Source organism: Halichoeres trimaculatus, unplaced genomic scaffold (genome assembly GCF_033239565.1).
Source record: "Halichoeres trimaculatus isolate MK-OKI-2021-1 unplaced genomic scaffold, fHalTri1.1 fHalTri1_scaffold_22, whole genome shotgun sequence".
In the NCBI taxonomy this organism is placed as follows: Eukaryota; Metazoa; Chordata; class Actinopteri; order Labriformes; family Labridae; genus Halichoeres; species Halichoeres trimaculatus.
This window is the reverse complement of record NW_027437200.1, coordinates 23101094-23113767: the sequence shown is the minus strand read 5'-3', so window position 1 is coordinate 23113767 and position 12674 is coordinate 23101094. Positions and strand designations below refer to the sequence as shown.

General features: G+C 44.2%; 1 protein-coding gene across 4 annotated transcripts in view; it reads right to left on the bottom strand.

The window, feature by feature from the left end:
• Positions 1–12674, bottom strand: part of dlg4b (discs, large homolog 4b (Drosophila)) — a 29555-nt gene that overhangs the window by 15780 nt on the left and 1101 nt on the right. For 2 of the 4 annotated variants that reach the window (XR_012600151.1, XM_074699008.1), the window contains exons 2-3: positions 11309–11428; positions 10522–10592 (exon numbers count right to left, since the gene is read on the bottom strand). Coding sequence is in view for 3 of the 4 variants with exons in the window: in XM_074699008.1 (XP_074555109.1) it covers positions 10522–10592; positions 11309–11428 (191 nt within the window). In the remaining variant the exon portion in view is untranslated. Of the gene's footprint in view, positions 1–9941; positions 10208–10521; positions 10593–11308; positions 11429–12674 lie in introns of those variants that run through there. The other 2 variants (XM_074699010.1, XM_074699012.1) reach the window with 2 other exon arrangements.

The following is a 12674-nucleotide window of genomic DNA, read 5'->3' as shown; positions in this document are numbered from 1 at the left end:
AAGGACCATCAAACCTCAACAAGGAGCTCTAAACCAGATCAAGGACCATCAAACCTCAACAAGGAGCTCTAAACCAGATCGAGGACCAGGAAAACCTCAACAAGGAGCTCTAGAGTAGAGCAGAGCTTTATCTACTCAAGGACCACAACATCATCCTCCAGGAGCTTAACCTCCCCAAAGACCTCAGACTATTCAACCTTCCCATGGTCTTCAACAACCTCCACAAGGAGATCTATGACCTCATTGAAACCCCCTAACCCTCTGCCCAGAGACCTCTTAAAACTTCAGAGGACCTTAATAACCTTCTCAAGGTCCTCTGAAACCTCCACAAAGATCTTTCAGATCTCAGCTTCATCAAAGACCCCTCAGACCCCTCAATGACCTCACAAACCTTCTTTGGGACCTCTACAACTAAACAGGGGACTCCTGCATGTTTCCTAAGAATCCCTTCAATCATCCAAAGGCCCCCTAAACATCTAAGGACCTTAACCTCATCAAGGACCGCTACAAACTGAAACATCTTTGGGGTTACCCCGAGGAGCGTAACGTCTTTCTCAAGAACTTCCTCAGTAATCCAAAGAATATCCAAACGGACCTCAAAGGACCTCAAGTTTTACTACAACCTTCTACAAGACCCTAAGTCAACCCAAGAACCCTGACCCCGACCCTGTACAACTATTTCAAGGCCCTCCAAACCTCTTAAAAACCTCTCAAGGACCCCTATACCCTCTACACAGACTTCTCAAACTGTCCCAGGAACATCTTTAACTTTGTTAAGACTGTTTCTTCAGGATCTCCACAAAGACCATAACAATCTCCTCAAGGACATCAACATCATCTAAGACCCTCACAAACTGCTCAAAGTCTCCAAAGACCTGCATCACCAACTAAAGGACCCCTGTGACCTCTTTAAAGACCTCTCTGACCTTACCAAGGAACTCTAAGACTACCGATGCACCGATATGAACATTTTGGATGATAATAATATTGTTGTTAAGTCCGATAACTGGTATTTACCGATATCAGTATTGGTAAAAAAAAAAAATGTGTCAAGGTAGGTAAGAGAGAAAGAGCGGCGCGATCGTGAGAAAAGACGACCATGGAGAGGATCAAAGGATGGAGCGTCCGGGATGAACGTGATCAAAAACAGGAAGAGAGACATGAAAGAAGAGAGTCCACTCTCCTTAGGTAGTTTTGGTGTTTACAGAGTCAGAGAAAACAAGATTATTTGGGTCTTGAAAGATCGTTCAAGATGCTCTGAAAATGGCCGGCAGCTAATGAGTAAATATCGGTTGATACCGATATGTTGAAAAATGACCAACATCGTCCGATTCTGATATTGATACCGATATTTGTGTATCTAAAACCTCCTGAAAAAACCTCTCTGACCTTACCAAGGACCCTGACAACCTGCTCAAAGCCTTCAAAGTCTCCTGAAAAGCTCAGAAGTCTTTCAGAAACCTCTTAAATCTTTGACAGTCCTCTGAGACCACCTTCAAAATCTCTACAACCCTCTCAAAGACGTCTCTGATCTTATCTGATCTTATCAAGGACCTCTACAGCCCAGAAACTTCTAAAAGACCTCTTCAGCTTCATCAAGGATCTCTTTATATTTCCCCCAAATCTCTCTAAGCTTTCCAAGGACCTCTTTAAAGTCTTCCAGGAGCTCCAAAACTGAGGCAAGGAACCCTTTCCTACTTAATGACCCTTAAAACTTCCTGAAGGACCCCCACAGTGTCACCAGGGACGTTTATGAATAACCCATGTGGTCTGTGATTAAATGGAGGACCTCCTAAAGCCCCCTCAGAGTCATGAATCTGTCGTCTCTGTTTGGACGTTTAGATAAATCTATAAACCACTGATCGTCAAACATCCACAGATCAAACTTTAAAGTTTCGGAATTTCCCTTCAGAAGAAATAAAAATCATTTCTCTGGGTCTGAATTCATCAATCTGGGATTTATTACAACACAACTCAACAGCATGATGTCATGGTGAAGATAGACTCGCCTGATTGGCTCTGGAATCATGACATCATCAACCAACACACACTCTAACACACACACAGGATAACACACACAAGGTGACCTAAAGACTCATTTCCATTCAGATCCTCCTCCAGAAAGAGAGAGAGAGAGAGAGAGAGAGAGAGAGAGAGAGCACAGAGGGGCGATCGAGGTAGGCGAGAATGAGAGAGAGATAGAGAGAGAGGAGGAGGAGGAGGAGGAGGAGGAGGAGAGGAGGAGGAGGGATGGAGAGATGGAAGAAAAGGAAAAAAAAACAACAGGAGGAGGAGAGAAAGTAGAGAATGAGAGGCGGAGATGGTGATGCGGTTGCCATGGTAACAAGGGGGCCGAGAGAGCCTCCGTTGCTCAGCAACTGACATCACCAGATAGAGGAGGAGTCAGCCCCGATTCATAAAGAGAGAGGAGGAGGGGGGGCAGAAAGAGAGAAGGAAAGAAGGAGAGAAGGAGAGAAGGAGAGAAGGAGAGAAGGGGGAAAGAAAAGGAGGTGGGGGGGGGGTCTGACCTCTGACCTTTGGATCAAACTGGACTCTCAAGTTTAAACAAACCCCTGCAGAATAACTGCTGACTGTAGGTTTAGATGAACATTGGTACAAACAGTTTAACCTGGGTTTTAGCCTTTAGCTCATTTATTAGCATTTATCTTGGGTTTAGGCTGAAGCTAGTGTTTAACCCTTTAGCTAATGTTTTAGCCTATAGCTCCTGTTTAAACCTTAAGCCCATTATTTAGCATTTATTTAGCTCCTGTTTTTGCCTAAAGCCCTTGTTTTTGCCTTGAACTTGTGTTTGAGCCTTTAGCCCATTCTTTAGCATTTGTCTTGTGCTTGAGCTTTCGCTAGCATTTTAGTCTTTGGTTCGTGTTTTAACCTTAAGCTCATTTTTTAAGCATTTATCTTGTGGTAAGCCTTTAGTCTGTTTTTTAGCATTTATCTTGTGTTTTAGCCTTTAGCTCCTGTTTCTGCCTGAAGACCTTGTTTTAGCCTGTAGCTTGATTTTCAGCCTTTAGCTCATTTTTTAACCTTAAGTGCATTTTTGAGCAATTATATTGTGGTAAGCCTTTAGTCTGTTTTTTAGCATTTATCGTGTGTTTAAGCTTAAGCTAGTGTTGTAGCCCTAAGCTACTGTTATAGCCTTTGGCTAATGTTACAGCCTTTGGCTCCTGTTTAAGCCTTAAGCACATTTTTTAGCATATATTTTGTGTTTTTAGTCCTTAGCTCCTGTTTATGCCTAAAGCCCTTGTTTTTGCCTTTAACCTGTGTTTAAGCCTTTAGCCCATTTTTTTAGCATCTCTCTTGTGTTTAAGCTTTTGCTAGCATTTTAGCCTTTAGCTTGTGTTTTAACCTAAAGCACATTTTTTAGCATTAATGTTGTGGTAAGACTTTAGTACTTTTTTTAGCATTTATCTTGTGTTTTAGCACTTAAGCTCCGGTTTTTGTCTTAAGCCCTTGTGTTAGCCTTTAGCTTGTGTTTTTTCATTAAGCCTGGGTTTTTCTTGTGTTTAAGTTTTAGCTAGTGTTTTAGCCTTTAGCTGATGTTTTAGCCTTTAGCTCCTTTTTGAACCTTTAGCCGATTTTTTAGCATTAATTTTGTGTTTTAGTGTTTAGCTCCTGTTTTGCCTAAAGCCCTTGTTTTTGCCTTTAACTTGTGTTTAAGCATTTAGCCCAATTTTTTGCCTTTAACTTGTGTTTGAGCTTCAGCTAGTGTTGTAGCCTTAAGCTAATGTTTTAGCCTTCAGCTCGTTTTTTAACCTAAAGTGCATTTTTTTAGCATTTCTCTTGTGTTTTAGCTTTCAGCTCCTGTTTTTGCCTTGAGCCCTTTTTTCCTTTATCTAATGTGTTAGCCTTTAGCTTGTGCTCTATCTCTCTCCGGTTTCTCTTTCTTCTGCTCTTCTGTCTTTTTTCTGTCTGACAGTTAGGCTCCACTGTCCACCATCACTACAAAATTAATCACAGAAAACTTCGTCAGCTGGCGTTGTGTCATCATAGAGACTTTAATGTGTCGTACATCACTCTGATCCTGTCCGTTCTGATTGGGAAGCTAATAAGTACCGTTTAAGAATAACCTGTACTGGTGCTGATAAACTTTTCAAGTCTTCCACACAGAGACTTAAATCAACTTTTTGTAGCAGTTATGACGTAAGCTAACACATATAAAAACTCAGGATGTAAAGGTTAAACTGACATAAGGAGTTAGAAACAATCAGAGCTGAAAACTTAATTTGTTGTGATTAAAATCAACTGAAACCTAAAAACCTCTGATCCAGATCTGGAGTGATGTGAACCAGTTTCAGTGTGAAACAGGTTCAAAGCAACAAGTGTGAACACAACTCTGATGAAACACATGAAGAAGAAGTGGTGACCCCTGACCTCTGACCTCTGGGCCGAGCCTCACAGAGATCTGACCTCTGATCAGCTGCAGACAGTGAAGAGTTAATCCACTGGCGACTCTATAAATACGTGTGTGTGTGTGTGTGTGTGTGTGTGTGTGTAGACGTGCTGTTGGAAACTTGCCCGGCTGATAATGACAGTCTGTGTTTACACGCGTGTTTGTGACTGACATGTGGCCCACAGAGCTTCACACACTACACACACACACATAGACACACAAACAAACAGTCTCTCACACACACACACACACACACACACACACACACACACACACCTAATTTTTCTCACTGAGGTGAGATCTGTTTTTATTTTTAGTTTGAATTTTCAGCATCACAGCGACGACTCTAACAGCAAGCAGCGACTCCAGCGACTCCAGAGACGGCTTCAACATCAGCCGCGCTGACACCAACGCCAGCAGCACTAACAACCACAACAACGACACCAATGACACCAGAAACATGTTCCACTTCATTATCAACTGTCCCCGAATCTGGTTTAGAGTCTGAACTGGTCTGAACAGTCACCAAACAGGCCCTTTATTCTGAACATGGGTTTTACGGCTCGTAACTGGTCTCACACTTCAACAGATCCAGTTCAACCGCAGTGAGCTGGTGTGCAGCGAGTTAACCCAAGAATCAACTCAAAGAAAGCCTGTGAGCCGGTTTATAAACCAGTTTAGAACCAGACCATAAACTGGTTTAGAGCTGAGTCCTGTTCAACAGGTGAGCAGAGTTTTTAGTGATCGATCACAGGATGGAGAGTAGATTAGGTTTGCTCTGGATTTGCTGAGAAACATCTGGTCTGAGGTGGTCGAAACGGTTCATAAAGAGATTGAAAACCAGTCTAAACTGGTCTGCACTGGTCCCATTCATTGGTGATGTAACTGCGCTGTTGTCTCATTGGTCCGATGAGACGCACAGTCGTCCAATCAGGAGTAAATGGAGTTGCAGTTTTGGTTTGAATACATAACAAGACTTCTGTGTGTGTGTGTGTGTGTGTGTGTGTGTGTGTGTGTGTGTGTGTGTGTGTGTGTGTGTGTGTGTGTGTGTGTGTGTGTGTGTGTGTGTGTGTGTGTGTCCATTAGCAGTGCTGATGTAGCTAAAGATAGTAGAAGCTATTTCTGATCCAACACATCCATCTCCCTCTCTCCCTCTCTTTCTCTCTGAAGGAAATAAAAAAATATTAGCTCAAGAAAGACCTTCAGAAGAAACTGCACATGAAAGAGCTGAGAACACTGAACCAAACAAGGCTTTGAAAGCAAGAAATACTGACCAAAACCAGGTCCAAAACAAGGCTTTAAAAACAAGAAATACTGACCAAAACCAGGTCCAAACATCCAGAAATCCCAGAACCAAATAATCAACAATTAGAAATCCAAGACCAAACGGGAAAACACCCCCTGAAACCCCGGATCAAGAATTCGTTGTTTACATATTTAAAGTCTAGTTACAAAGCAGGTCACTTTAATCAAAAACAACTCCAGCACCTAAAAACACAGGACCAGCGAAGCCATAAGCACCACATGTAATGGTCCAATATTATGCAAAAATCACTTTATTAAGTCTTTAAGTGAAATCTGTGGGTCTTTATCTTTCCTCCCAGCCCACAAAATGTGATATTTAATGATAAAACCTGACCTAAAAGAGCTGTTTGGATTTTGGGGATTTGCCAATGTCAGCGATTCCCTTTTTTGACCAATCAGGAGCAAGTCTGACCTGATTGGTCCATCAAAGCATTGGGGAGGGGAATGCCAAAGTTGAAGAGCCATCACTGCTCTGTTTTTGGCTGTAAACAGCCACATAGCTCCATGCTCAAGCTTCCCATCTCAGAAGAAGACAGACTAAGTGTCTAGAGTTCATTTATCAGGAAATGTTCCAGCTACACTCAGTAAAACTGAGCATGTGTGTGCTAGTCACTTCACGGCCGACTGCTTTTCCAACTTTGGACAGTCCAACAGAGGGCTAGCCAATAGACTGGTCCTGAATCCAGGCGCATTACCAACCATCCTCCAACAAACCTGGGACCCTGGAAATGTGAGTATTTTAAATGCTGTGTGCTGTGGAGCAGATGGAAGAGCTTTTCCTCAGTGTCCCCCCTGTCTCTGTGTTAGCTTCAGGATGCTAACTTTAGCTGCAGTTAGCCTGTTGTTTTAGCCTGTAATGTTACGGTAAAGGAGCTTCTCTGTTTTCTAAACATTGTGCACTCGGAGCTCGTGGCGCCGCTCTCAGTGACGTGGAAGAGCGGGGCGGTATCAGCGGTGGCTCATTTACATATGAAGGCCACGCCCACTAAATCAGAGCGTTCTGAACAGAGGGGCTATGAGAGCCTGGAAACAATGCTGCTGTGCTTGATTTATTGGCTTTTTGGACCAAAACATGTTACTACCATTTCATGAAGACATCAATGATACAGATTAAACTGCAGGAAAGGAGCAGAATATGGGACATTTAAAGGACCCAGAAAAATCGTCTCAAACCAAAGAACTAAACGAAATCAGTGGGAACAGTGGAGTAACAGGGCTGAACCAAAGCAAGGGTTAAAAATAAAAACTGCAGTCCACTGGAGCTAATCTGGAATAAAGCACTTCAGAAGCCTCAGAGATCAAGAGAAGGGAGACGATGTGAAACAGAAAAATGACGTAAGAAGAAAAAAATAAAGGTAACTGCAAAACATCACCAGACCAACAGAGGGCAGTAAGACGACAGCAAAGGAAAAATGACACCATAGAAGAAGACAGACACGCTATGTAGCCCTGTAGTTAGCCTGTTAGCCTGTGCTGGTGTAGATGAAGCTTTATTTCACTGCTGTTGACACTTGAAAGGAGACGAGTGTAGCTAGCTAGTAGCAAAGCTGGCGCTAGTTGAAACCGTTTCTAAAAGCCCAAAACTGCTTCGACCATTAAAGCGGCGGACCACTCTCCCACATAAAGCATAAAGCCATGGCAGAGAAGGAGCCATGTTTCAGCTCAGAGACGAGTCCTGATGAAGAGGTTAGAGAAGGACTTCCTCTGTGTTTGAACAGCTGCTGTAACCTAAAGTCCTTTTACCATGTCTCATAACACTTTTAGTGAAGTGAAGTGATGGGTTTGTACAAATATGCTAACGTAACCTCACTCTTCATTTTATTGAAAGACTCTCAAGTTTGAACAGACCACTGCAGAATAACTGCTGACTGTGGGTTGGAGTCAACTTTAGCACAAACAGATTAGCCCTTTTACCCTTTAGCTCGTGCTCTGTCTCTCTCCTGTTTCTCTTTCTTCTGCTCTTTTGTCCTTTTTCTGTCTGACAGTTAGGCTCCAGTGTCCACCATCACTACAAAATTAATCACAGAAATCATTTTCAGCAGAGAAAAACACAGATCTCTCTTCTCTCTACTAAACTTCGTCAGCCAACGTGGTGTTGTCATAGAGACTGAAACGTGCTGGTTCTGTTTGACCTGATCGGGAAGCTAAGAAGTAGCACAATCTCATTTTAAAGTGTGGATTAGGATCACTTTCAAACTCCTCACTGCCCCTTTAAGCAACTTATTGTTTCCTTTGAAGGATAAGTTCGGTTTATACAGTTTTCACATTGTTTATAGAATGAAGTAGAACAAAATACTCACCCAGAAGGCTTTCCTTATCCAAGCAGTGCTTCGGGAGATATTTAGATCCAAAATCGTGCAGCAGACGTTTGTATAATGGGATCCATCGGGGCATAGACAGCTCCGCTCCTAAAACTGCATTAATCGTCCAAAAACTTGTGTTTTTCACCAATATTCCATCATGGTCCGCTCCGGGTTAGTCCTCTGCTGCAGTCTGTGTCACTCCAGACAGCGCTGTGTGGCTGTAATGACCTCTGAACTGACGAAGACTTTGTTTACAATTGCCCCTCTGCGCGTTGTCATGTAGCCTGCCGTCTTCCCCTGAAACAATGAGCCGCACTGCGCATACGTGGAGGGGCAAACGTAAACAAAATCTTTGTGAGTTCAGAGGTCAGTGCAGCCACACAGCGCTGTCTGGAGTGACACAGACTGCAGCAGAGGACTAACCCGGAACGGACCATGATGGAAAATTGGTGAAAAACACGAGTTTTTGGACGATTAATGCAGTTTTAGGAGCGGTGCTGTCTATGCCCCGATGGATCCCATCATACGGACGTCTGCTGCACGATTTTGGATCTAAATATCTCCTGAAGCACTGCTTGGATCAGGAAAACCTTCTGGGTGAGTATTTTGTTCTACGTAATTTTATAAACAATGTAAAAGCTGTAGAAACCGAACTTATACTTTAAGACATCGGCCAACACCACAGACTGTAAAAAAAGAGGACACCTCACTTTGCTCAGAGTGAGGTCTTCACAAAAACTGCTCCCCCTGGTGGCTGGCTGCAGAATAGGTCAAAAACTCTGTCTCTCCATTCATTCTAATGCGTTGTGTTCCGGTCCTCAGTCTTCTGAAAAGTTTCTTTTTCATTCGTTTTTAGACGTTAAAAACTTGGTTTTACGTCACATTTCATTGATGGCTGCTGTTCCTGTGTCGTTTTTTCGGTAATAGTAAAATACGTCTGGAAGGAGAGCCAAGAAGAGGTTAGACTAGGGGAGCACCTATCACAATTTTCTGGCCGATCACCGATCTTTAAAAAGCCTGACCTGCCGATACTGGTTTGGGAAGATTTTTTATTTTTGTGTTTTATAACTGACAGCATAAACTTTTAATGTTTCAATCTTATTTTATTGAAAATCATTGAACAATACCTGTGAAACAATCCAATGGTAAGAGGCGGAGCCACGCGGTCCACTCTGTTTACAGTCTATGGGTAAAACCAGGAAGTACAGGACAAAAGCAGCTAAAGAGGCAAAAACTAAAAACTAAAAAAAAAACACTGCTGTGGTTAAAGTCACGCCAACGTCACGTCAAATGGTGTTTTTTATAAAGTCAGCTGACGGCCTGAAGTTTCTCTGAGATGTTTCCTGACGGTGATCACTCCCCTCACCTTCACCGAGCAACAGGAAGAGCTCGTCACCTGAGAGGACACCAGGTGATCAGAGTGACGGAGCATTTTAACACAACAACACCTGTTGCTCTGTCATTCACACACACACACACACACACACACGCTCACACACACACACACACAAACACACACACACACGGTGCGGCTGGCTCCATTCAGACCTGGCATCAAGGTGTCTGAGTCATGTGACAGGTGAACACATGTGTCCACATCCCGGCGCTGGCAACAGATGCTAGCATCAGCTAACATACATGCTAATGTGGAAATGCTAATCCCCCCACACACATATACACGCATTTAACACACACACACACACACACACACACACACACACGAAGAGAGAAGACATGAATGAAAAAATGACGGAGGAGCAAACACACACATAAAACCGGCTTTAAAGCTTTGTGAGAACACACACACACACACGCAAACACACACACATATGTTTCATGAGGACATGTGTGTGTGTCTTCTCATAGACCATGTGTGTGTGTGTGTGTGTGTGTTGTAGCGGTGCATGCGGGCGGTCTGCTCTTACCTTGGTGGTGACAATGCAGAGGCAGTCCATATCCACACACACACACACTCACACACACTCACACTCACACACACACATTTTCACACACACTCACACACTCATGCTCGATCTCTCTCTCTCTCTCTCTCTTTGTCGCCCTCCCCTCTCACTCTCCCTCTCTCTCTCTCTCTCTCTCCTTGTCTGTCTGTCTGTCCTCGCTCACTCGCTCGCTCGCTCGCCCGCTCTCCTCTTCCTCCGTCTGTCAGCGCCGAGCGAGCAAGAGAGAGCGAGGGAGAGAGGGAGAGGGGGCGAGCGAGACAGACTAAGAGTGGTGTGTGTGTGTGTGTGAGTGTGTGTGTGTGTGTGTGTGTGTGTGTGTGTGTGTGTGTGTTTTAAAGGGGGGGGGGTGCACCTCCTTGAGTCACTCAACAGGAAGACAGAGAGGAGGAGGAGGAGGAGGAGGAGGAGGGGGTGGGGGTTGGGCTCCTGTTGCCATGGTGTTATGCAGCTGTTGCCCCGGTAATGCTGCTGCAGCTGTTGCTAGGTAACAGTGATGGGTGTTGCCATGTGGATCAAAGAGAGTGTGTGTGAGTGTTGTTACCTGTCCAGGTGTGTGTGGTCGACTTGTCGTCTGGTTCTCACAAACTGTCAGCTCGTAGAACTCCTGTATGTCTACACACACACACACACACACAAACACACACACAAACACACACACATTAGTCTGAATGTTCTGACCAATCACGTCGCTCCTTTTATAAATTTGTTGAAATAAAGTTGATTCTCTGAGTTTAAATGTTTGTTTCACATCATCAAACCAAACTAACTGTGTGTTTATACAGACATGTCTGTGTGTGTGTGTGTGTGTGTGTGTGTGTGTGTGTGTGTGTCGCTGTGTTTAATAATCAGTCAGTAATCTCACTCCTGATTGGACAGTCAGAGGTTAAACTAACTCTGACCCCTCAGATCAGACTCTGGTCTGAGCTCTGTCGGGTTTTGTTTGGCAGCCTGTCTTCGCCAACACGGCGCTCTCACCCTCAACCTGACATCAACCGTACACCTGTGAACCGGCCTCTGTGATCGGCCAATCAGAGCGCAGACGCTGCCAAACAGATCGTTTAAAGCGATAATAAGACACTCACACACCCCGGACTAATCCCGCTCACAGGGGAAGATCTCGTCCAATCGTTGGATTGAGAAGTGTCTGTGATGTCATGCTGATGACATCATTAAGACCAGATTAACAGGATGTGGAGAGGGGAGCTGGAGATGTGGACCCAGAGTCCAAACTGGTCTGGGATGACCCGTTCTTAAGTTAACAATGTCAGTGTGTGTGTCTGTGTTTGTGTGTGTGTGTGTGTGTGTGTGTGTGTGTGTGTGTGTGTTACCCAGCAGAGCCTGGAACAGGTCACTCTGGAAGATGTTGAGCAGTTTTTCTGCGCGACCTTTGACCCCCTCAGCCGCTCCGGCCTGACAGGCCTCCATGACCTGCAGGGCGCGCTCCGTGTCTGCAAACATCACAGATTCATTCTTAACCACAAAAGTTAAAGTTAAAGGTACAGAAGGCAGGATTTTCCTCAAATAAGTCAACTTTAACAAGAATAATCCTGCTCAGTCGTCTCCTATGGGCTTCTATACATGTGTGTCAGTGTCTGTGTCTGCCTCAACCCCCTCCTCAGCCTGGATGTTGATGTTTTAGTAGTTTTTTAGGACGTTTTTAGGCGGGTAGTAGGCGTGGTTACATCAGCTAATCACAGAGCACACAGTGTGCTAGTGACTTTGCTAGTTGATGATAGCTACGATAGTGGACGTAGCACAAAGAAAGAAAACAACCAGAGTGAAACAAAACGCCAAACTAGTAAAGCTTTTTCCTAAATGAGGATGAAGCTTGGCTAGACTTTTATTCGCTTTCAGGAACTTGGAAAGCAGCCTGGGTCAAAGAGTGACGTGAGTTAGCTTTCTGCTAACCAGGTATGAGTCAAATACCTATAATTAGCTTGTGCTAACATGCTAAGTCAGGCGCACGGCTCTCAAGTCTCTCCCACGTAGAAACATGACGCTACAGGCGGTTGCTAGGCTAGTGAGTTTGTTCACACAGTCACATTCAGAGGCAGTGGGTGTGTGCTGCTGCTGGCACTGAGCCCAGGAGGAGGAGCCCAGTTTGAATGTTGCGTTAACTGACAAGGAACCAAAATTCCTGCAAACCCTACCTTTAAGGCCCGGTTTACACAATAACGTTTCATCTGACAATGCAAAAAAAACGCAGTGAAAAAAAAACAGCGTTTACATGTTAACGCTGTAGTATGCATGCGAAGCCTGTAGGGGAAATATAACTGTCGAGACACACCCCTCCAAAGACCAGAAGAAGTCAAACTAGCTGCTGTTTCTGTTGTCTGGTTCAATTCAAGTTGCCATGGAAGTGAAACGCACAAAAACGGAGCGTGATGTCAGCGTTTCCACTGGTAACTCAGGCTTGCTGTTGACATGGCAACCATGGTTGAAGCATATCAGAAACCTTGTACTCTGGAGGCCGTTTTCAAACGTTTCTGTTTTAGGTCGGCTAAAACGCGTGTGAACAAGAGGCCAAAATGCAACAATACTTTCCCGCTTCATCCTAAAACAACTGTCGTGTAAACGGTAAACGACCCCTTAAGACAACCTCACTACACAGGAAGTGGTTCTCTCGTCTCTCTGCCTGATGACCCTGTGGTAAAAAGGTTTGAGTCTGTCTCAGTCTGGTCTTGAGAGAGAGGA